The sequence below is a fragment of the Cupressus sempervirens genome, chromosome 11 (assembly GCF_028749045.1).
Source record: "Cupressus sempervirens isolate cs-2001-9-10 chromosome 11, ASM2874904v1, whole genome shotgun sequence".
NCBI lineage: Eukaryota > Viridiplantae > Streptophyta > Pinopsida > Cupressales > Cupressaceae > Cupressus > Cupressus sempervirens.
The window spans coordinates 83,220,477-83,247,158 of record NC_143128.1 but is presented as its reverse complement, the minus strand read 5'-3'; the positions used below and the strand labels follow the sequence as shown (position 1 = coordinate 83,247,158).

Below are 26,682 nucleotides of genomic sequence, written 5' to 3'. Positions count from 1 at the left end.
CTCTCCGGCCTAAGTGGTGGGCTAAAACACTTGCTGATCTTCATGATGATGAGCTCATTGATGGGAGAACTTTTCGGAAAAAGAGCAAACTTACAGAGTCTATTAACTTTGCTCTCATGGCCAACATTCAGTGTGTTTGAACCTCAAACATCATCCGAGGCTAAAGGAATTCCAAAGTGGGAACAGGCCATGACATCTGAATACCAAAGCCTGCTGAAGAACAACCCCTGGGTCCTTTCTGATCTTCCACCAAGGAAGAAACCCATTGGCTGCAAATGGGTTTACAAAATCAAATACAAATCGGATGGTACTTTGGATAAGTACAAAGCTCGTTTAGTTGCGAAGGGCTTTTCTTAGCAATAGGGCATTGATTATGAGGAGACCTTTGCTCCTACTGCAAAGATGAGCACCATCAAATTAGTCCTAGCCATGGCAACATAGTTTGGCTAGAAGGTCCATCAAATGGACGACAAGAGTGCTTTCCTAAATAGTGATCTCCATGAAGAGGTTTACATGACATAGCCTCTTGGTTTCAAAGTTGTTGGTAAAGACCATCAGGTTCTTAGATTGGTAAAAGCTTTCTATAGCTTGAAGCAGGCCCATCGGGCATGGTACATAAAAATTGATAAGTACCTCAGTGATCAAGGCTTCAAGAGGAGTTCTTCAAACTCAAATCTATACATCAAGACTACCGACAGTGACATCATCCTCCTGGTTATTTATGTGGATGATATGATCATCACTGGCAGTTCGGCATCTTTGATTTAGGGAATCAAACTGAATTTATGCCAATCTTTTGATATGATTGACTTTGGGCTCATGCATTACTGCCTAGGTGTTGAGGTTTGGCAACAGTCTTCTGGTATGTTTATCTCTTAGTCCAAATATGTCAGGGTGCTATTAGACAAATTTTGTATGCAAGATTGCAAGCCTACATCTACACCTATGGAGAAAGGTCTCAAGTTATCAGCAAAGTCTTATTCTCCTTCCGTTGATGATACTACATACAGGCCACTAGTAGGCAGTCTTATCTACCTCTCTGCTACTACGCCTGACATCAGCTTCGCAGTCAGCTATATCTCATGCTTTATGACAGCTCCTAAGGCTGATCATTGGATGGCAACAAAGCGTGTGCTTCGTTATGTGAAGGGCACTTCAGATTATGGACTTCTATACTATCAAAGTTCTACTCCTAGACTCAGTGAGTTCACAAATTCAGATTGGGCAGGCTGTGTTGATGATAAAAAGTCAACTTCTGGATGTGTTCAGTTTGGGATCCAGTGCAATCACATGGAATAGTAAGAAGCAGCAGGCAATTTCTCTCTCCTCTACAGAGGTTGAATACAAAGGGACTATTAAGGCAGGATGTAAAGTTGTGTGGCTTCGTCGGATGCTTGGGGATATGCAAATGTCACTAGCAAGACCGATTACTCTATTTGTTGATCATGAAGGCATTATCAAGTTAGCAAGAAATCCAGTGTTCCATGAATGAACCAAGCATGTGGATGTGCATTGTCACTACATACGATAGTTGGTTGAAGATAGGACCATAGATTTGCAGTATGTTCCTACCATAGATCGAACTGCAGACATTCTCACCAAGCCTCTTAGTCCTCATAAGTCTGTCAAATTCAGAGGACAGCTTGGTGTTCTAGATAGATTAACCATTAAGGGAGGGTATTATGATAAAAGATAATCATCTATTATTAGTTAATGGTAATCTATTGTAAACATCTAGTTAGCTTTAGTTAGTTGTAGCTTTTTTTGCTTTCTCAGCTAGAATAGAATGTTTCTAATCTTTACGATTGTTTCCTAATGTTTCTAATCTTTACGATTGTTTCCTAAGGAAACATCGTTTTATTATTTTGTATATAATGACCTTTTTGGTCTCTGTTAATATCAAGCAAGTATTTACCAATTCCTTCGTAATACTCACCTAGGGGGACCACTCTCGCCCTTGCTAACATACGTTGCTACTCGTTGGGCCAGGTCGCAGGGATACCTCCTCGCATAAAAAAACAAAAAAAAACATCATTGGCAAAGTAAGAAATATCCAACTTGTCTACAATATCTACAATCTTCTTTCCTGTAAAAAGAAACGCATCCTCAATATTGCCTCTACGATGCATGCCAGAGCCTCTGAGGTCAACTATTATTTCCTACCTTATAAGATTTCACAAATGTGAGGTGGACCCACAATGACCAAGCCAAAATTTAAACTTAATAATCTACAGCACTATTATTTGATCGACTCCTCGTAATCTTTAAAAGAAAAACTTTTAACAAGTATAATTTCTGCTTTTCCCATTATCCCTATCTAATTATGTTAAGCAGTACAAACTTTGTTTATACCCTCCATGTATAACTGAGCTCTCTAGTTCAATGTTCATATTATAGCCCAAAATTTAAACAAAAACTTTTCTTGCATAGTCTGGTCCCACAATTTTGTTCTACACCACACATACGAAAAGTGGGAACCATCTTATATCATCCATAGAAAAGACTTGTTAAATAGTTCATCTCAAATTATTTTTTGGAATAATATTAAATTTTAGAATGTATCCGGTCCCCAAAGTATTGATGCAAATATTGGCTTATCACTTAATTGAATTGAGTCTTAATTTATAACTTTTGTCGAACAATGAAAATATGGAACTATAGTGAGGTGCATCAGTTCTATTGTCGATTTTATCTATCTGACGGCACAATCACTCATAGAGAATTTTAAGAGAGAATCTCCTCTATTCTAGATATTTCAAATAGTTATGATAGTGTGTAACCATTCATCAACCTCTACTAAACTTCGCATTGCTCGTGTCTAGCAAGTACACATGTAGAGAGTGTGAGAAATTATAAACCTCGCATCTTGATATAGAAATGCATCTCCTCTCCTATGGGGTTTTTCCATACATCATAATTTGATTAACATGTAGGAGTAAGAGTATTAAAACACCACCTTCTTTGCTTGTCTTAATAAAGAGTTTAATTGTTTAATGATATGCTTGCAACGCCTGGAAATATGGAGCAAGTCTGCAGCTTGCATTAATAGAAAACCCCTCTTCCCATTGTTGAAGATAGTAGCTGCGATAGAGATCTTTCTCTCTGGAAATATGAACATTATTACCATTATTGTCATCTTCAACTGAAAAGGACACTTAAAGTTTAATTTGTAATATTATAAATGTAAATGACATGTGTTATTCACATGCATTGAGGCATGAATATTCGAAGAGTCTTATTTAATTATAGGAGTTATGAGAAACTCAAGAGACCTTCAGTTAGAATATGAAGAGTCTTCTATTGTTATATATTAGCATCATGCGATAAGCATTGTACACTTGAACATTTCATTATCAATAAAGATATTTTGTGTTGTGTGGCTGAGTTTTTCCCTTCATTCTCGAAGGGTTTTCTCAGGGTATTTCTGGTGTTCTTTATTTCAGTTTTATCTCTTTATTATTGCTGGTTATTTCATAGTTTTTGGGCTCTAGTTTCAACATGGTATCAGAGTCAGCTTATACACCAATATAGTAGTATCAATGTTCCGAGTAGCTGAGAGTATATTTATATATTTTAAGGATTCAGTTGGCTTCACTAGTATGGATCTCTGGAAATGGAAAGCAAGTCTTAAGCGTTTATTGCAAGAACCTATTATTTGCAAATATTATAATCTATGTCATATAATTTTTGTAGTATCTCAGAAGTCAATAATTGTCTGCAGATTTTTGTGTTTGAGCCCTAGTCTAGGCAGTTTCATTTGTGTTTTATTTATTGGAAACATCAAGATTAGATTCCACCGTTATTCTCATTCAAGGGCCTTTCTTAACATCAAAAGTTCATTAAAAAAAATATCACATTTTATTCTATGGGATCTATGAAGCGTGTACCACGAAATGTGTTCGTAGATTTGAAACTAATTGTTCTTTTTTTTGTCTAAGATCGATCTGGGGGATTTCAAAATATGTTAACCAACTGATCTCTAGTTGGAAAGTGAGAGATCTGGAGAGTAGCAGCTGTGATGAAACTTACAGATTCATGCCCTGCACTACAACTGCTCTTGGAAATTTGTTTCTGCGTCTAATTCATGGTTATTTAATGGATTTGGTGGCTAAATATATGCCCAATGGAAATGAGCTTCTGTTGGAAGCTTTGGGACCTGGTCTCTTCGAAAGCCTGCTTTTACCTGTTTTTGGAGCGATACATACAAACTAGCGGCACAACCAGATTAGATGCTATCATCTCAGAGATAAGTATTCCTTTATTTTTATGATATACGTTTCTTTAGCTGGCACTCCCCTCTGTCAAAATTCATCTTGTATGTCCATGTGTCATTCCCGTCAGTTTTGATATTCATGGGAGTTAATTCTAAAGATTGGTAATGGTTCATTTATTTTTATTTTTATTTTTTAACGGGCCATACTCCTATCGTGGATGTCACCCTGTTTCTTTGTTATTATCTCTTCGTGCCAATTATTTTTTGTTACTCACGGTGTATTTATCTGGCATTTGGTCGTAGTAGAGGAGGTCTCTAATTCTTTAACGGCAATTTAATATTTTATTAATATTTTTCTCTTCGTCAGTTCATGTCGTCACAGCTATTCACATTGATTGTATTCGTGTAAGGGAAAGAGGAAAGGCAAAATAAATATTGAGTTTGAAAAAGGAGCAGAGCATCATTCAATCCATTTCAAGAAGGCGAGTTAGCAGATTTTGGCGATTTAGAGGGTTGTAAGGATTGAAGTCTAGCAATGGCAACTACACCTAATTTAGAGTGCCGGATGTATGAATCTCATTACCCGGAAGTGGACATGGCTGTGATATTATTCTCGGAGCTGTCGCAGCGGCACATTCGGAGCATGAGCAGCCTCATAAAAGTGGGAAGGTAGAAGCCTGTCATGGTGCTTCATGTTGATAAGGAGAAGAGTTACATTGATCTCAGCAAGCGTCATGTCTTTGAGTAAGACTTTCAGACCAGCGTAGAGAGGATGTTTTTGAGGAGTAGAACTCACATCCATGGAGTCAACATCACAGAGGTCGGTTGAAGTTGTTGGATGACAGGTAACTGCAACATTATGATTTTATACATTCAGGCAATCAAAGATAAGTTTTTTATTTTCTTGAATTCTTATTATATAACTGGAAATAGCATGTGGGGCTCGAGAAGAGCTCATGTAGTGCATGTAATTGGATGTGTAGATCAAGAAGTTGATATCGTAAAGTGTCAAGTGTCCTGCGTGAGGATATCTTGCTTGAAAACTTTGGTAAATTTCCATACGAAAGAGCAATGAAGTGATGAGAGATTAATGCATAACTTTACTAAAATAAAAATTTAAAAAAGATCATTTTCAGAGGCAGTCTTTTCAGCTCTAGAGGGAGTCTTTTCAGGTTGTCGAACAATATGCTTGGTTTATTTCATGTAGTGGTTCTATGAAAGCAACTAGAACGTACATCTGCTGCATATATAAGTCTCAGAGGGAGCTTATGATTTTTGAGGGAGGTTTTCTTTGTTATCTTCATAATGACTTTAATATTATTGTGATGTTGATTATATTTAGCATTGATGGTTGATTATAATAATTTCTCTTGGTTGCAGGATGCAACAAGATAAGGATTATAGCTCCAGAGGGAGATGTTGCGCTTTAGAGGGAATTTTTTCACTTCAGAGGGAAGCTTCATAATTAAGAGGGAGTGTCTATGGAATCCCCTTCACTCTCATATATGCTTGTGATACTTATGGTAGTTGTAAAATTTGAGACTTAAATAGAACTAAGTTTTTATAATGTTCATTTCTATTCTTGGGTAAATAAATGGAATTGTAAGATCAGCTATGATAACTCTTTCACTATGCGATAGTGAACATCATGTTGAGAGAGTCCATGATGTCATCACGTTGAGAGATTCCGTGATGGGAGTTGGATATCATGTTGAGAGATTCCATGACAGTTCACGTTGAGAGAGTCTGTGAACAAAGGCTTAGCTGTGAGTCTTGCAAATCTTTACATGTTGAGTGATTCCATGAATATGATTGATTGTTACAAGTTTCATGTTGAGTGATTCCATGAATGTGATTAATTGTTACAGGGTTCCATGCTGAGTGATTCCATGAATGTGATTAATTGTTACAGGGTTCCATGCTGAGTGATTCCATGAATGTGACTGATTCCATGAATGTGATTGTTACAGGTGTTCATGAATCTTATAGAATATATTGTAAGATTTTATCATTAACATTTTGGATGCAGTTTTGTGTGCTAAAGATCTCTCTCTAGCTAAGAGGGAGTGTTGAAGATAATAGCTGCGATAGAGATCTTTATCTCTGGAAATATGAACATTATTACCGTTATTGTCATCTTCAGCTGAAAAGGACACTTAAAGTTTAATTTGTAATATTATAAATGTAAATGACATGTGTTATTCACATGCATTGAGCCATGAATATTCTAAGAGTCTTATTTAATTATAGGAGTTATGAGAAACTCAAGAGACCTTCGGTTAAAATATGAAGAGTCTCTTCTATTGTTATATATTCACATCATGCGATAAGCATTGTTCACTTGAACATTTCATCATCAATAAAGATATTTTGTGTTGTGGGGTTGGGTATTTCCCTTCATTCTCGAAGGGTTTTCCCAGGATATTTCTGGTGTTCTTTATTTCAGTTTTATCTCTTTATTATTGCTAGTTATTTCATAGTTTTCTGGGCTCTAGTTTCAACACCCATGCCATGGAAAGAACTTGACATCCATTGCACACTTCTGTGAAATCAGAAAGTTTTGTTGTGTCAGCATATGGAGGTAGTGTAATATGGTTTGATACTACTATGCACAAGGTCTCCTGCACATAATGAATGCACTATCAACCACAGGCCTCCCAAGATCTCTAGTGATAAATCTTCAAGAGAAAGATGAGAGATGTTTTAATATTTCTCCTCCACAATGAGAAGTTGGACATTTAAGTAGATTCTACCAGTTTATTTTGAATCTTCAACAGTTCCAATTGTCTCAAAGAGATGCCAATCTCCAACATTAGAAACCATTTACCTTGCCACTTTGAATTTTGTTTGATATAAAATTTAGGAAGAGAATATCTCATGTGGAAAGAATGCAAGGTCTTGTTATCTGCAAGTTCTTTCTTAAACCCTCGTATAATTCCCCATTTTGCTCCCATAATATTAATTAGCCATGGTTTATGTACTCCTCTTTTTTGAAACTTCTCATTTTTCAAGTCCAAGGTTGTTGGGCCATTGTCTTCCCCAAATTCCTAAGCTACAATGTCATCTTGTTGTGAGTTCCATAAATCCCACAATTTGCAACCATGCTTTCAACACTAATGTATGCCCGCAACCAAGCATCATTGTCGCCTAATCGCCCACCTTCATAAATTGATAGCTTCTAACTAAATCTTTGAAGTTTTAGGAACTAAGCACCTACCCGACAACAAGTTTTTCAAAGTGTGATCATCATGATATTACTTTGCATTGGATTAGGCGATCCTGGCGTAATCTCCCTAATGGGACATACCTTTTGAGCTGGGTGAAAAAAAAGTTTTTTCATGAGGTGGCAATGTACAAAGTTTAAATTTCTCATATGTCACCCTCACTAATAAGCAAATTCATTCTTTGGCCACCTTGTTCTCTGACAGTCATCTTCCAAGTTACGCTAGGTGCAAACTCTCTCCTACAATATGGGAATTCTTGTTCAAAAGGGGTACAATAATGAGGAACATGAACCTGTGCTCCATCTTGGCCTTACAGAATCCAAAATGGAACGATCTGATATCATTTCTAGCATGTTCACCGTTGCCTCAGATCTGAGAACCAGCCACATCCGTTATGAAAGCAACATTTTCAAGTTGGAGGGCGAAAGGACTATGTTGAATTTGATTTTATCTTGGCTGGGGTAGAAGAGGAAAGAACTTTGGACTTCATGGTGGGCCTCCTCAATCTGCTGCATGTGAACATGGAAGAAGAAGAAGATGATGAAGAAAACACAAAAGTGGACCCAGAAGGAATCTAGGCCATTCCTTTTCTTGATAACAGAAACTGAATTGTTTCCAGTTTTTTTTGTAACCGTCGTCGTTGAAAGGAATAGTTAGTGTTATATAAGCATACTTCTTGTAAATATGATCGGGGTGAAGGGTATAGAAGAGTATAATTTTGGGTTTTCTCTGCAATGTAAAAGCATGTGTTCTTTGCAGGTTTTTTTTATATATGCATATCGAAATTTTGTGTTGTCACTCTTTGGGCCTCTATTTCTATGCTTCTTGTGAATTGCTTTCAGATATTTTTCAAGGTAAGGTGTTATTTTATCTTTGAATAACATCTATGAGCACTTTAGGGTTTATTTCCCATGAAATTTTGTGTTCTCACTCTCTGGACCTCTATTTCTATGCTTCTTGTGAATTACTTTCAGATATTTTTCAAGGTTAAGTGTTATGTTATCTTTGAATAACATCTGTGACCACTTTAAGGTTTATTTCACATGTTCATACTGGGGATGCTTTATGTAAATGAACTTTGTTTCATTTGGATTCATTGTCTATCTCGCTAACAATGTAGTTCGTTTGCTTTACATGCATGTTCATTTCCTTTCTTCACTTTTTCGTTAAAAGTGCACTGATTTTCTATTCATTGCATATCTTACATGAGGGAGTTGTACCTCCAAAGTTCAGAGATGGGTTTGGTGTAATTGGGTCTCCCATTTATCTATTGTGAGCATTCTGTTACAGTTTTTGGGCTTGTAGTCATTTCAATATTTGGATTCAAGGTAACAAAACATTCGCCAACAAAACTATAATTCTCTAAATAAATTGGACTTCCCTCTTCCCCTGACATCTTACTTTATCTCTGCACTTTAATTTATCATGTAGTGGCTCCTTCAAACTTCTGTTTGATCTTCAATGATTGTAAGATCTTTCAATGGCCAAACTCAATTTTCCCTGGATCAATCTGCTCTGCTACTATGTTTAAATTTTTGGAATACGTATCCATTTAAAAAATTTAGAGGAAGACTCAATCTTCCTATGTATATGTAGGTGGTGCCCCGTAACCAAGGGACACCACATTTCATTATGGTATAATTATAAGTATATAATATGATATGATAATAATATAATAATATTATATTATGATTGCATAATATATATATAATAATTATTGCTAATACAATAATTATATCATGACGACCTTTATGTTATCTATGTCGACCTGGAGGAATCTGACCATAGCTACAGTAAAATCAACAGAGCTACAATAAAATCAACATTGTGCATCTGATGACTTGAATCATTTAAGAACATGAAGAACAATACTAAGTTACTAACTTGTTGTGTTTGTTTTTAGAATGATAATAGATTTATATCAGTCATCGGGCCTTGGATCCCTTACCCAAGTTACCATAATCAAAAATGCATTTCTATATTAAATTTTCGAAGTTGCATGGATACAGATACAGATACCAATACAAATACGGTATTGGGTACGAATACGGCCATTTTTTAAGACCACCAATATGGATAAGGCTGGACACAAAATTAATAAATAACACATGCACATATATTTAACATAGTTTTAAAGTTATTATAGGAGATTTTCATTACTTCAAAAGCAATATTGATACATAAATATTTATAAGTTAATTTAACACTTCACAATATGTAAACATAGTAAAGTTGCATTAGAAGATAACCCAAAAAATGGGTTGCTGAAATAGAAAAACATTTTATTTGTCGTTCTCATTTGGTGCAGGTTTTGTTTAAACTATTTTTTTTATATTGCTTTAGTATAATTTTTATGAAATCAAATTTGGGAAGATTTACGTCAAATATTTTTAATAATCAAATCCCATAGTATTTGGCATGGTTGGAAAATTAAGTTTTTTTAGCCAGACATGGTACAATATTTGACATGTATCCGGGCAGTATCGAATACGTTTCCAAATTGGATACGGGGATACAAGTGCCCAAGGAGGGATTGAGGAGTTTCCAGCAACTTTGCAAATTTTTAATGAATGTTACAATTATACAATTATTGCACTTACTTTTTATGTATTTTTCATATTATTTTGCATGGCTTAAGCAATTGTACCAAACCCATAAATAAACACTCTAACCACCAAAACTAAACCCAGACATGCTATAGAATGAAAGCATAAAGGTATGTATTCCAACTACATTGTGATACAACAAGGGAAAATTAAGCTAGTTGATCATTTAATATGATAACATGTTTGGATGCTTGTTTGCATAAAAGGAGCTCATTACTTGTTGATGTCCCCATCATTATTTCAAGAAAGTTATTATTTGTTTTGAATCATGGAATGAAATACTGCGTAATTGTCATATCGTAATTAGATACAACTGATCATGTTATCTAAGTTTTTATGATAGACTCAAATAAAAGTAAAGATTAAGGGTATGTATGAATGCGTAAGGGTAAGGGTACGTATTCCAAACTATATTGTGATACAACAAGGGTATCCAAATTAATTCAGTTGACCAATAGATATGATTCCATGTCTGAATGCTTATTTGCATAAAAGAAGCTCACTACTTTTGATGCCCCCATCATTATTTCAAGAAAGTTATTCTACGCTTAAAATCAAGGAAAGAAATAGTATTGGGATGTTGTCATATGTTCATAAGATACAATTAATCATGTTATCTAAGCGTTTTTATGAGAGACTCAAATCAAGGTAAAGATTAAACAATACGCATGTTCATTATTTGGCACATCCAAGACCCCAAATGAAAAACAATACACCGGTTGTTTACTTTCAGCTAATAATAAAAAATTCAAACCAGTATTAATTGTAGGCTTATTGCTGGCAGGATAGGGACCAAGAGGAAACCTGATCAATCGAGTAGAAAGAAAATTGGTAGCTAATGCAACCCCCTTTAGGTCAAAAACATAGAGTATAGGTGAAACCCAAATTGGGAGATGAAAACTAATTTAATAATTTACACAAGAAGATTCCACACCCAGAAACAAGAGAAGTGATGGCATAACTGGTACAAGTCACAAAACAGTGGCACATCCCTACCTCATGTAAAGATACTTATAGATGTGAAATACATCACATGAGATATGGATTAGAAAAAGTGAATGAATATGAAACACACATGATTATAGACATAAATGAAATACTAGACAGTGATGTATATATGATAACATTATCCATAAGATATCCTATGTGATTTTGGAAAAAAATATTTCCGGTCTTACCAACAATGTCTGATTGTCTATGAATGTTTGAGTTGTGTATGCTTTCTTTTGAATTAGTCTAAGATCTGCATAGATAAAACTTTCTTCCCTATCATATCACACAGCAGTACGACATTAAGCATTGTCCAAACCACTCTCCATTCAAGTTTTCAAGTCAACATCTGGTTATGTTGCCGTCTTGCCAAGAAATGAACCAGGGTCTCTTTGGTGAGAACAATGTAACCCCAACCAAGCTCCACAATGAAACAAAACAAAATTGTTCATTTTAAAGAATACAACAGAAAGGAGAAATGGAAGAGCCCACTGAAGTGGAATTGCACAAAAGGGCAGAATTTCAGGACAATCAATCAATTTTGACAAGATTTAAGGGTTCAAACTTCAAATAGATAAAAGTAATGAAAAACAACACGAAGAACAATTTCAAAAAAAACATAGAGCAACAAGTGGAGAGAGAGAGAGAGAACATAAGGGCATCCAGAAGGATGGTGGACAGAGTGCAACTAAAAGAGCTAAAAAGTACATCATGGCTGGAACCTCAAAAACATTGGCACGGGACACATTGAAAAACAATCCAGTAATTTGTAGCCTGCCAGAAACAAGCAGCTTCTGTGGCTGCAATTGCATGTAACATCATCATCTCCATTCCATTGACCACAAGACGATCTAGGTAAGCTTACCACTATACAGAAATATGACTTTAATGAATGTTTATGAAACAAGTGCTGAAAATAGATTGATGGACAAATGTGCAAATTCAAGGGAATGTGTCTTGAATTTCACCAAGCCAATGCGTATTATCAGAATGGCTTATAAAGATGAATCATGTTTGCGGGAAATCTATGATGGCAAGGACTTCATAATAGAAAAAATAAAGAAAAAAAAATAGCTCAAAAAGAGAATGACCCTGAAGAAACATTTTTCCGTGGTTTGGAAAAAATCATTGTCGATGAAGCATGTTTTGATTCACCAAATTATCAGTTCAGCCATTGATTCTAGATGACGGTTGATGGGCTCGTGTGGAATATGTCCTTATTTCCACTAGGCCAGTCATGAGTATGATCAGGTATGCCAATGCAGATTGGCCATGTTTAGGGGAAATCTATGATAACAGACTTTACAATAGAAAAATAAAGGTGATAATAGCACAAAAAGAGCATGACCCCAAAAAAAAAAAAAAATCCAATGTGAAAAAGAAACATTCATCATCACTGGAAAAAGATGAACACACCATTGCACCTCCTTCCATATGCATTATCTCCTAAATGCTATAGCTCACATATACTTGCTTTGCCATAGAAAACCACACAATGTTGAGATAGTGAAGCTGTTAATAGCTACAAACAAGCATTTAAAAGATTTTCCTCTGATTCAAAGTGGTGGATAATGTTACGAAAGAAATTGGCTTGTTCATGTCAAAACAAGATCAGTCTTTGTGCTCTTAAGATCAATGCAATGTCCCATACATGGTTGTACATCCATGGGCAAGATTAATTATCCTTCCAAACTCTTGCAATCAAGATCGTATCACAACCATTTGTTTTTTGGCATTTGTACTGTAGACTATTGTACTTAGCATTCTGATTTATTTCATATTTATTTAAATTTGTGTTGGTTTTCTCCCTAATTTCAACTAGTTGCCAGTTCTTTTGTTGAACGAAACTAGACCACAGAACAATTAATAGCCTCCTATAAGCTTTTATGATAAATTGATGTTGTTGTAATTGTATAAAACAAAGGCGATGAAAGCTCCTTCTATAGATTTACAAAGACAATGTCTCTAGAAGAAACAATAGTGAACTAAAATACAAACTACTTAATAATCTAAAAACTAAGTAAAATGACCATTAAAGAAACATTATAATATTCTAACACCCTCCCTTGATGGTCATTGTCTAACAAATATCTTTTGGTCACAAATTCTTCAAAACATTTTGCTGCTGTTGAGACCCTCCTTGGATCTGCAAAATGTTAATGACCAAGAAGCCAAAATTCGCCCATAAAAGAACAAAGAAGGGTGCCCCCTTCTTCAGAATGCTTTGCAAGAAGAGACAATAGCCTATCACTGACTCTGCCACTAAGATGAGTTTGCCACTAACCCTCACAGAATCAACAAAATGTTTGACTAGAAATCATCATAAAATATCCAACCTGATGTTGGATAACGGAGTTGCTCTTCCCTGGAGATAGAGACAAACACTAAGAACAGCTAGCGGGATTTTGAGAACAAATTGGCAAACCCTCCAAACTTGGCAAATGAGCATGATGTCCTAAAACAAACTGCAAAAAAGGCATTTTTTTAGGAGAAAATCAAGAAACCAAACACAACTTTTTAGATGAAAATTTGATCAAAACCCAGCATGATTTTTGAGGTGAAAAATCAGTCAAAACCAGACAACACAAAGCTTCCTTTTTTAGGAAAACCATAAAACCCAACAGATAACTTTTGAGGAAAAAATTACAAACCCAAAAAGGAATCCCACGCAACTTTGTAAATTACAAAAACAGAATTTAAGAGAAAAATTATAGGAAGCCATTAAAAAAACTTAAGGGAAAAACTTATGAAAACTCATAAGAAACTTTTTTAAGGGAAATAGTTATGAAAACATGAGACTTCACATGGTAAAACAGCACATGTAAGGGCATGCAAGCAATGGGCAAGTACATGCAACAAACATGCAAGTACATGCAACCCTCAAAAAAATAGTGACTTTTGCTGCAACTAAGAAATCACAGAATCAAAAGCCTTAACCAGGCTTGCCATTTCCAACAAAAATCTTCAAAGACGAACCACAAAAGTTTTCATAAAATACCTCTAACAATTTTTATTTCTAAAAATCAAAAAGAAAATTCATGGAAAAAAATCCAAATCAGAAGAGGCTTCAATTTTCCTTAAAAAATTCGCCAAATTTTATGAAATCCCATCGACCTGCTCTAATACAATTTTATGATAAATCGATGTTGTTGGAGTTGTATTAAACAAAGGAGATGAAAGCTCCTTATATAGATTTACAAAGACAATGTTTCTAAAAGAAACAATCGTGAACTAAAGACGGATATAGAAACTACCTAATAAAAAGACTAACTAAGATGACCATTAAAGAAACATTATAATGTTCTAATAAAAGCTACATAGTGAAGCTCGTAAATAAATACTCAAGAAAACACCAAGGTAAAAGGCAACTTGCAAGAAATATAACTTTAAAGAAGTAGAAGAGAATACATTTTTTGCAAATATAACACAAAATCCTATATCAAGACAATTGAAACTACCTTGGAAAATATATTTCTACAATAAAAATTCCCAAATGATTGTCAAAACAACCAAAATGATCTGACAGGCCAGATAGTCAAGTTCAACCAGCAGGATGTTAACAAAGTCAACTGTCTTAATTTTGTTTTTCTCATAATTTGTATTATTTCAATAATATGAAAACAGCATCATCATTCCTAAATTATTCCTTTTATAATAGATTTTTACATATAATCCATTGGAAATTGTGCACGACAATTTATTATTTTTCTTTAATACATTCTTATCTATACAGCACTGTAGTTTGCCCACAACCAACAAAACTGGTATATTACACCAAGAATATTTTTAAGTTCTCACTGTGACCAAATATAAGTCTATCACAGATTATCAAGTACAATATGTTTGCACACCCGATCCTTGAAATAGAGAACTTAAGGACAACCAATTGTTAGAATGCGGAAAATGGTATTGTGTGCACCCAAGCTGTCTTGTTTACAATTTAAATAGCTGATGAATTGGTTAATAACTTTTATGTGGCCTAATTTCCAGCACTTTGTCTCTCATTATGTGCAAAGTTCAAATTGAAGGAGTCAATATTAATAGAACTGTCATCAAATAATAAGGTCTGGTGAATTTTACTTAACATTAGACGAAGTTCAAAAAACAAGGACACTGAATGGATAGTTGATATGGGAATAAAAGAAACAAATGGAGGTAAATTGAACAGGACTACAAAAAGAACAGGGAGAAAAACAAAAAGGAGAACTGAGAAAGTAGATGTAAAAGTTAAAACAGGGAGTATGTATGAAGAGAAAAGTAAAGGAAACTAAATGTCCATAATGCTTCATGACATGCTCTATTGTTAGTTCAGGTTTCAGTAGTTCAATTCACCACGTTTTTCTTGCCAATGTTCAGCACAGCCAAGGTATAGCGTTCAAAATATATATAAATATAAAATGGCTCCTTTATCTTCCTAGCAGCTATCTAATGTTTGCAGAGATGTATGAATAAAAATAACACAATGTTTCAACATAAATCAAACTCGCAGCCCCTTGCTTTAAATCGCACTGGAGTTTTGGGTGTGTAGATAATGAAAGGTTGGTAACTGTTGCTTTCTTTTGGTTTTTGTGTTGTTAGTGTAGTTACTTTTGATGTTAATTCAGATATTTTTGAATTTTCCTTTTCCCATTTTTTCATTTAAAATACTGACATTTCCTTAGGTGTACATGTTAGAAATAGGGAATACTGAAAGGGGCGGTGAATCAGTATTCTAACACTTCGTGCCCAATTATGGATTTCAGCATATAACCATAAACTTGCATAAATGAACAAACTGAAAAGTAGAAGCACACAGCACAACGAAACTCATAACAACATATTTGTTAACTAGGGAGACCTAGGCCAAGGGAAAACCCCAATGGGGATTGTACCCACAAAATGATGCACCAATAAAAAATACTTTGTAAGGAGTGTTGACCTTGTTAGGAGTCAGTCTTATGACATACATTTAGTACATCAGTCCTTATTAGAGTACTAGACCTTGTTAGAGGCCTCAACCCTGTTGGGAGTTGTATTACAAAAAGAGCTCACTGCTCATAGAATGATTTAAAATTTGTATAAGAGATATAGATACTGTACCAAAACTGACTGTAGTCCTTGTGTGCTCCTTGCATCTGATCATGCCCATATATCAACTGATTACATCTGATCGTCATAACATCAATAGCCCATCATACATAAAGCTTGCATAACATAATCATAGTATTAACTATTATGTATTTGCATATCAAAAATGCCTTCCTATATACCCTTTATATTTATTCTGTCCAATCGGCCTGATTGCAAAACACGTAAACACTTATCCAAAACTTTTTATCACAATCTACTAAGTGAGGGTTAACATTTAGGATGTCATCACTACATTGCCAAGTTCTTGAGTTGTCAAAACAATTCAAATCCTTGGCCAAATTATCCATTCTTTGTCTCACACTCTTTAACTCTACGATAATGAACTGTCTTGATGCTTTCCAACCAAAACTCATTCTAACTGTTATACTAATACTAGCGAACATGAAAATATCCTATACAGTCTCTATTGTACCATATTCCAAAAATTGTAGCCATGTATCTGCTTCCAGTAAAACTCATTGACTAAAATTGTTCCTCTGCTGACAGTTATCCTTCGTCATACTTATACAATTTCTTCAACAACCAAAACCAAAATTGTACCTTCACTTCATGCAACCTTAACTTGTGAGAGTATTGTCATAAATGACATCCATGCATCCGTAGTAGCCAACTAGCCAACATAAGTTGTGGAGTACTAGGTATAACCCTAGATGTATTTGTTTATGTGCAGCCATAAGCATACTGGGATCCATATGTGATAACATAAGTGAATGTGTGGGGTAGCTTACAGTTCATGAGACCACGCATGCACCTGAGTGTTCTTAGAATAATAATTGCCCATATTGTTCCCCTCTTCAAGATTTGATCATAAGTTAAAATGGATAAGAAATAGTAGTGTAGGTTAAAAGGAAAGGGCTTGGTAGGTAAGAAAATCGTAAGGCAAAGGAGAGTTGAGACTATTGAAAAGGGTATTATAAATTTAAAAAACTAATGAAGTAAATTTATTTTTGAATAATAATTGGTTGTAAAGAGGTATGTTGATACAAAGGGATGCTTTCTGTACAACAGATGTTGCTGGAATTCAGGGAGAGTCGTATAAGGTACACAAGAACATGTAATTAAGAAGTACAAGAAACAATATGCAAACTTACATAAGCTTCTAAGTTGCTGTTTGCATAAATAAACATAATTTATACAATATCCCTTAGAGATCAAGCATCGCCCAGTTGAAGTCAACTAACATCATCCTCAGTGTGAAACAAGTAGATGGAAAAGGCCAAAAGAGGTATAAGAGGAGAGGGTATGCATCTTTTGCACAGCTGGGACACTAGAAAGAAAAAAAGCATTTTATTTTGGATTATAAAGCTTACAAAGACATCCGCACCAAATAAGTAATTTAGCAGCAACTTCTTTTCAAGAATTATTCAGAAAGGAGATGGTTGAGAGAATGGGAAAGTACAATGTCAAATTGAATGGCATTACACCAAGCGAAAATATTAGGGTCTTCTCTCACATGCACTATTACTAGCCTTGTGGACATTATAAATATTCAACTCTATACTTGAATGTCAAAGAGTGAATCTGAAAATCACATGGTACATTTGATTATTATTGTATCATGGAAAACCTAAGATAATAAAATCTGTAAACAACATTAAACTTGAAATGGTAGCATTCCTGCTTCAGTTAATGCATCCAAACACAAGTAATCTTCCTTTCTATTCTGCTGGGCATTTATGTTTGACACATAGACCCTCCATTTTACCACTGATTTTGAAAAAGGGGAACTAATCAAAGCATTCCCAGATAAGAGTTTTTGAAAAATGTTATTGAAAATCTCTACAATTTATAAGCATTCTTATTCAATCAATAACAGCATTTAGCTTGCAAACATGACAAAACTGTAATGTCCCCCGCTTAACTCCACAAGCTATGCTTGATTTATTAAAAAAAAAATTAACATTTAATAAATTCAAATAACTAAATATATAATCATTTCCTTACCGTGCATTAAGGAGGCCTGAAGTGTCAAAGAAGGGAAAGTGTGTATATATATATATATATATATATATATATAGAGAGAGAGAGAGAGAGGACTAAAATAAGGAAGAATCGATGACAGGGAAAAAGTTGGAAGGCAAGAAGTCAGATCGGTTATGAATGTTGTAGGGAAAAAAGAGCAGAAGAACTGAAAAGGCGGAATTGGCAGAGAAATTGGAAGGAAGTTACATGTATTAGCTCGATTTTCTGTGAAGGTAGAGTCCAGTCATATCAGGCGTCCACCTTCAGCGTCACAAGATATGCTCAGGGAGGACTCAGAAGTTAAAGCTAGAATGAGAGATTGGTTCAAGTTCTGAACGTACACAAAATTGTCAGGGAATACTGGAGGTTACATTTTCAGTTCTGGTTCTGGATGTTACAAACAAGTAGAACAATCTAGAAGAGGTTTATCCAAAAAGCACGGTTGTGTTCTGGTAGTCTTCGGAGGGAGAGTTTATAGAGTAGTTTGTTTGACTTCTCAGTATAAGTGTCAGTCAATTATTTAAGAGGCACATGCACTGAAATTGCCAATGGGAGTTAGTGAACCGTTGGAAATTTTAAGAGTTTTAACAACTCACTGACCAGTTGGGAGCTATCTAAATGTCATGCGGACGGTACAGAAGTATTGCAACTATCATGTTCACCTAAGATGGAGCCTTTGCAGTGAAGTCTGGGAATCATCGAATGTCTTCTGAAAAATGGGTGCTATATCAGGAGGCCTCGTGAACAGTATTAAGGGAGACGGAATCCCCTCCTTCATCAACTGTTAAACCTACTAGTGTGCTTTGATATGGAGTCGACCTGAAGATATATTATCAAGCAAAGACAACCGTCAGGTGCCCAAGACCGTGGAAGAATCAGTTGTTGTAGCTGGGAGGTGCTGCCACTACTTAAGAGAGCGAGATGAGGTATTTGTCATTGATGGGTAGTTCTGGTGCTCCCAGTCACGATAGTTTTTTCTTTCTCAAAGGGTATTATAGACATGTTGAATATTATTCTATAGAAATGTTATAGACATTGCTGAATTTTAATTTAAAACTGAATCTTTGAATATTTGAAAAAAGTGGGGTTACTGAATGTCTGAAGCTGTGAGTTGATTTTTGCATTTTAAATAAAGAATACACATAAAACTGTCTTTTTAAAAAGGGTAGCCTGTTATAGTGGTAACCATTACTATCTTTGGAGGAATAGATCAAATCCCAATTTGATCCAGCAACCAGTGGTTGGACAGTCTGATTTTCAAATAGTGACAATGGACAAAGATGTTCAAAACATCAGTGGAATTGAAAATGTCCTAGGGAAGTTGGCAAGAACACAAAAGGCAATGATGCATATGAAAACGCAATCTCATCAACAAGTGGCTCAAATGCCAAAACAATTAGTGCAACAGAATGGTAATAGGGGAAACAATGGAAACAACAGAAATCAGGGACAAGGAAACAATGAAAATAATGGGAACACTGGGAACCAAGGAAAACAATGGAAATCAAGGGCAGGGATCAACTACAAATAGACATGAACAGCATGGAGCCTCTGTGTCTACAGACCACTCTAGATCATTATTACCAACATTTGTTAATGCCAACAACCTACCAGCTGACAATGAAAAAAACTGATCAAGTTTGGGCTGATTGGCAAGCTCTGGGAGTAGATTTTCAGGATGAAATCCCTTTTGCAGATTACAAAGCTTTCAGAGAAAGGAATAGACATATTAAGAACTGCGGCAGAGAGTCGGTAAGGTTCTGATTTCTTTTTTTGATAGTTCGGGGAAGATCACAGCAAGATCATGGGTACAAAAATTGGATACTTTTTTCCAAACCCAGCCAATGGTAGAAGATGAGGCTATAAAATATGCAACTTTACATTTGGAAGGTAGTGCTCAGGAATGGTGGTATCATTAACTGATTACTTTAGGCCATGATCAAATTGTATCTTATGCAAAATTCATGGAGAAGCTCATAAATCATTTTGATAAGACCCCAAATTAGATTTCAAGGAGCTGACTCAATTGAAACAATGGGGAACCATACAAATTTTCACTGCACAGTTTTAAAGGCTCTTAGTTACAATGACTGATATTTCAGAAAGGAGAGTGAAACTCTTTGTAGATGGTTTAATGGAACCTTTGAGGGGCTGTGTTAAGGCCTTAAACCCAACAACTCTGCAAGATGAAATCAAAAAAGTGAGGGAAATAGAAACCTTAACTTCAAGGAACAAATTGTATCCAAAGAATCTTCATTACAAAAAAGAAAAGGAAAACAACTCACACAAAGCTTCAGATCAGTCAAAGAAAGTGCAGACTAGATTAGATGATGAACAATTAAATGATCTCAAGAAGAACAAATTATGTTACCAATGTAAAGAACCTTGGGACCCAACTCATAAGTGTGCTATTAAGGCTAAAGCAAAACAGTTGGAGTATACAGCCCACAAATCAAGTTCTGAAAATTCAAAACAGCAGACCGAATCTGACACTAATGAAGAAGATTCCTCTTCAGAAGAATCAAAAAAGGAACTGGGAATTAAGAGTTTCATGGCACAATTGACCAGCTTGCCAAAAATAGGCTCTTTCAGTGTTGGAGGCGTGTTGTGCAAAAACTTAAAAGTGAAAAGTCACACTCATAGAAACGGGTACAACAATCTATTTTATTGATGAAGGTATACAATTACTTGCACAAGGAAGATACCAGATCTATGTATTCAGCTGGGCGATATGAATTGAAGGATGACTTCTATGTGGTTAGTATTGCAGATACTAATGCAGTGCTTGGCATCTAATGGCTTCGTTCACTTGTTCAGTTTAAGATGAATTTGCAAACAATGGAAATAAAATTTGAGGTTGATGTTAAGAAACTTTTTCTTACAGGCATGACAAATGGATGCCCAAAGATAGTATCCTTTAAAAGAATGGAAAGACAAATAAGGCATAAACAAGTGGAGTGAGCAGCAGAGTGTGTTATCACACCAAGGGAATTAGAACAGCAAAAGAGGAGTTTTCAGCCAGGGATTTAAGTGTTGCTAGAGAAAACTATTTAGTGACATTCCTTATGGTATACTAGATTGAGGTATTGAACATATAATAGAACAACAAGAAGGGGCCATACCAGTCATAACAACTCCTTATAGGCATTGAAAAAAACATAAAAATGAGCTAGAAGAGGCTATCAAAAAGCTATTGAAAATATTACAATAATAGATAATCGTCTATTATTAGTTAATGGTAATCTATTGTAAATATTTAGTTAGATTTAGTTAGCTGTCGCTTTTTTAGTTTTCTTTCAGATAGAATAGAATGTTTCTATTCTTTATGATCGTTTCCTAAGGAAATATCGTTCCATTCTTTTGTATATAATGACCTCTAGGTCTCTATTAATAATAAGTAAGTATTTTACCAATTACTTTATAATATGGTATCAAAGTCAATACTTCAAATTTTTTGAGAAATTTATAATTTCTTTCGAAATTATTTGCTCAGATTTTTCAAAATAATTTCTATGGATTTTTTTCAAAAAACCTGTATAGGGTTTCCGTAATTGAGAAAAAATCCTCTGTTAAAACGTTGGTTGCAGCTAGGTTTTTTGGCTCAGTGACTGCAAAATTGTGGCATCGAATCGCGAACTAGTAAATCACGACCAGCTTGGACGCCTCTGCTATCATGATTTTCTGGACGTTTTACAGTCAACATACCAGTTTAGATTTTTTTTCTTGGGTGTTTTTCTCTGCACATCCAAGTTTCTTTGAAAATTGCGTCTGAAATAGCGGCATCATTCTGTTTGGTCCCTTTTTAAAGGTCTGAAACTTAGCTCGAATTTCAGCAGAGCATTTTGTCACGGTTTTTGGCTGCTGTTTGCTTCATATTTGGAGTCATTTTTGCATCATAGAAGATCTGCTAAAAAATGACCTGTTTTGACCTGCAAACTCCATTATTCTCTGCAAATTTGACCTTCAACGGGTGCCGACTAGGGTTTTCTTCAAAACCCTAATTTTTGAGCTCCATCGATTTTTTTGATTCCAGGTTCTTTGTGGGTTTTTCGAGAGCTCAATTGGGTTGTCGTCAAATTTTTATGTTGCCTCGATTTTCGAGCCAACGGATCCCGAAAATGACATTTTCCTTCTAGGTTTTTTGAGCTCTCTTCTAGGTCACTCTCCAAATTTTCTGGGTCTTCTGACTTTTTGCCTCAACGGACGTGCCTTCTCTTATTTTCATGTTTTCCATTGAAAAATGTGCCATGGCATCTCTGACAAACATTCTGCTCGAGCACAACTCCAAATTCAATGGTCGAAATTATGTGGCACTTGGAAGCAGCAAATCATCGCAATTTTTGACTCGATCCAGAAAATGACATTTTCTTTCTGGGTTTTTCGAGCTCTCTTCTAGGTCACTCTCTAAATTTTTTGGGTCTTCTAACTTTTTGCGTCAACAAACGTGCCTTCTCTTATTTTCATGTTTTCCATTGAAAAATGTGCCATGGCATCTCTGACAAACATTCTGCTCGAGCACAACTCCAAATTCAATGGTCGAAATTATGGCACTTGGAAGTAGCAGATCATCGCAATTTTTGAATATCAGAATACAAATCAACTTGTTCTAGGTGTTACAAAGTGTCCGACTGCTCTTGGTCCTGATCAGGATACATGGGGTCTGAATAAACGGGAGGCAGTGATGCTTCTCAAGTTATTCGTGGCCGATGATCAGCTCTCTCTAATTCCATCCGACAAGACTGTTGTCAAGATCTGGACACATCTAAAAGGTCTTCATGAGATTTCTGACAAAAGCAGAGCCTTCTTTTTGAAGAACACTCTGTTTTCTATTGTCATGGATGAGCAAACCTCGCACCAAGCGCACTTGAATAGGATTCAAGAAATACGTGATCAATTGGTTATCACTCTTCAAAGTTTACCAAAGTCCTATAAGCATTTTATCAAGACTCTCAACATCACGTCTTCTAGTGTTGATTTGACGTTCACATCTCTACACACTTTTGCTTCAGCAAGATCTGTGAAAACAACAATTCAGTGGCAGTTCCAGCTCCACCTCCACATTGCAAGCCTTTGTTGCTAAATCCTTTCAGAAGGATAAAGGCAAGTTTCAACAATCGTCTCAACAGAAGTCTTCTGCTCCAACATCAGATGGGTCCTGAAAGAAGAACATTCAATGCAACTACTGCCACAAGTTTGGGCACATGAAAGTTGAATACTAGAAACGCTTAGCTACACAAATCTAAGCAATCAGGTTCGCAACCCAGAGCGAACAGTGCAGAGCACACTAAGCAAACGGAATCTGCCTTTTTACGCCTTCATGGCTCAAAGGCTTGCAAATCATGTCAAGTCCTCTGCCCGGTACATTGATTCAGGTGCCTCTCGTCACTTCACCCACCGCAAAAACTAGTTTACTGTCTACCGGCCTTATTCTAACTCTGTTATTTTTGGTGGTGGAGAAGAGTACACAGTTATCGGCAAAGGCAACATTCAAATTCAGTCTGCTGGAAGGAATCTCATTTTCCTCGATGTGTACTACATTCCAAGTATGGAACTAAATCTACTCTCAGTCAGTCAATTGCTACGACATTTTCCATAGTTGGATGTCACCTTGAGTTCACATCAGTGTATCATTAGTGATAGGGCAACTCAATCTATTGTTGCAGCTGACCTTAAGGATGATGTTCTTTTCTAACTTACTGATTCTGGTAATTCTCGGGACTTAGCTATGGCTACTCAGCGGTCTTCTGTTAGCACACTTTGGCATTAGCGATATGGGCACTTAAATGTGCATTATCTCTCGCAACTTGCTCGGGATGAGCTTGTTCTTGGATTACCAATGTAAAGTTTCTGCAAATTCTATGTGATTAATCTAAGATAAAACCTTCTCCTATGCATGCTAAAGATGATCTTCCTTGTTACAGACTTGAGAGAGGAGTTGTCAATAATATATTTATAATTCTGAAATCTTTTACATCCGCAAGTGTTCGAATAGGGCAGACTTGCTTAAAGGAGCAGACTTTATGTTCTTTGTGTGTCCTTTAACTACAACCATACCCCATATAAATAAGGAAACCAAGGGCATGTCCCTTGACCCTATCTAGAGCAGCCCTACATGTTATTCTAATAATCGGTGTTCAAGGAGTAATAGTTTTATTTGTTATTCAAACTAACTAAGACTTAGTCAAGTTAGAACTTAAGTACCATAATCCAAGGGAGACCCCGATCATGCCTAGAATAGAACAATTTATATATATAGGTTTACCATGCAAATGATCTGTGCAATCAAATCAGTATGAGATCAACAGCTTGGAGTTTGTGATGCATGCCAAGCTAGAAAGCAACATAACACACCTTTCACCAGTGGCGATTCATGGCAAGCTTCTCAGGTAGTTCAACTTGTTCATGTCGATATATGCGGCCATATGGCAACTCCTTTTGTTCTTGGGTCCAGGTATTTTCAAATGGCTCAAACACAGACATGTCCTAAAGAAGTTTTGGGCAGAAGCAGTCAACACTGCAATTTATCTTTTGAACCAGTCATCCATAGTAGCAGTCAAAGGTAAACCCCTGCAAGAGGCCTAGTCGAGTCGCAAGCCCAAAATCAATCACATGAAAGTTTTTGGTTCCCTTGCTTTTGTTTGGATCCCTCATGCGTCACACACCAAGTTGGATGAAAAGAGTCAAAAGCTCATACTTGTTGGATACAGTAGTCTTCACAAAGCCTACCACCTGATCAATGTTGAGATATCTCGTCTCATCTACAGTCATGATGTAGTCTTTGATGAGAAGTGAGGACCATTCATGCCTATTTCTCTTGTTCCCGATCCAGCAGACCAGCCTATGAAGGCTCATGATTTGGAAGTTAGGCTTTCATTAGGTCCACCTAATGGTAGGGCTCCAGTAGCTCCTGCAGCTCCAGGTAAACTAGTGATCCCTGAACAAACACCTCCAGCTTCTCCTATAGGATCACCTAGATTTGTAGATGTTTCCCCTGAGTTTGATCCAAATTCTTCTAATGAGGAACCTAATCACCAAGCATCTCCTGATACTAATGTTGGTCATTCTCCTCTCCGACCTAAGTGGTGGGCTAAGACATTTGTTGATCTTCGTGATGATGAGCTCATTGATGGGAGAATTGCTCGAAAAAAGAGAAAACCTACAGAGTCTATTAACTTTGCTCTCATGGCCGACATTCACAGTGTGTTTGTACCTCAAACATATTCCGAGGCTAAAGGAATTCTAGAGTTGGAACATGCCATGATATCTGAATGCCAAAACCTACTGAAGAATAACACCTAGGTCCTTTCTGATCTTCCACCAGGGAAGAAACCCATTGGCTGCAAATGGGTTTACAAAATCACATACAAATTGGATGGTACTTTGGATAAGTACAAAGCTCGTTTAGTTGCAAAGGACTTTTCTCAACGTTAGGGCATTGATTATGAGGAGACCTTTGCTCCTACTGCAAAGATGAGCACCATCAGATTAGTCTTAGCCATGACAGCACAGTTTCGCTGGAAGGTCCATCAGAGGGACGTCAAGAGTGCTTTCCTCAATGGTGATCTCCATGAAGAGGTCTACATGACGCAGCCTCCTAGTTTCAAGATTGTTGGTAAAGACCATCAAGTTCTCAGATTGGTAAAAGCTCTCTATGGCTTGAAGCAAGCCCCTCGGGCGTGGTACATAAAAATTGATAAGTACCTCAGTGATCAAGGCTTCCAGAGGAGTTCTTCAGACTCAAATTTGTACATCAAGACTACTGACAGTGACATCATCCTTTTAGTTATTTATGTGGATGATTTGATCATCACTGGCAATTCGGCATCTTTGATTCAAGGAATCAAACAGAATTTATGCCAGTCTTTTAATATGACTGACCTTGAGCTCATGCATTATTGCCTAGGTGTTGAGGTTTGGCAACAGTCTTCTAGTATATTCATCTCTCAGTGCAAATATGTCAAGGCGTTGTTAGACAAATTCTGTATGCACAATTGCAAGCCTACATCTACACCTATGGAGAAAGGTCACAAGTTACCTACCAAATCGGATTCTCCTTCCGTTGATGATACTACATACAGGTAACTTGTAGTGACCCTTTCCAATAGGCCACTTAACAAAACCCTAAATTTAATGCACTGCTAAAATATATTGCTGAAATAAAAGAAATAATAGTGTCAATGTATTCATTCAATGAAAACCAAATGTTTCTAAAAATGATATGGCAAATTTCAGCACCAAAACATTATGACATAGCACATTACAGAGAAACCCTAATTGGTTGTATACAATTGAGAACTTGTTGCAACTACAGATTGAAATGAAGAACCTAGATTGATCAAATATTGGAGACTGACTGCTGAAGATGATATGGTGAAAGTGCAACTCCAACTGAAACTCCAAATCAGCAATTAAGCACAAATGAAAGGACTGAAATATCCTTCCCACAGCTGCAATAATTCAGGTGATCTCTCACACCCTCAAAATTGCGTACCAATTGAAAGTTTTCGTTCTCAATGGCCAAGTGTGACTATTTGCAAACAACCTAGGCTCCACAACG

General features: G+C 36.1%; 1 protein-coding gene across 3 annotated transcripts in view; it reads right to left on the bottom strand.

Annotated features, from left to right (window-relative positions):
* Positions 1-26,682, bottom strand: part of LOC149528332 (CLK4-associating serine/arginine-rich protein) — a 57,155-nt gene that overhangs the window by 16,548 nt on the left and 13,925 nt on the right. For 2 of the 3 annotated variants that reach the window (XR_016359207.1, XM_089811729.1), the window contains exon 5: positions 16,113-16,178. The exons of the other annotated variant lie outside the window; for it this stretch is intronic. Coding sequence is in view for 1 of the 2 variants with exons in the window: in XM_089811729.1 (XP_089667855.1) it covers positions 16,113-16,178 (66 nt within the window). In the remaining variant the exon portion in view is untranslated. The remainder of the gene's footprint in view (positions 1-16,112; positions 16,179-26,682) is intronic. 3 annotated transcript variants of the gene reach the window in all.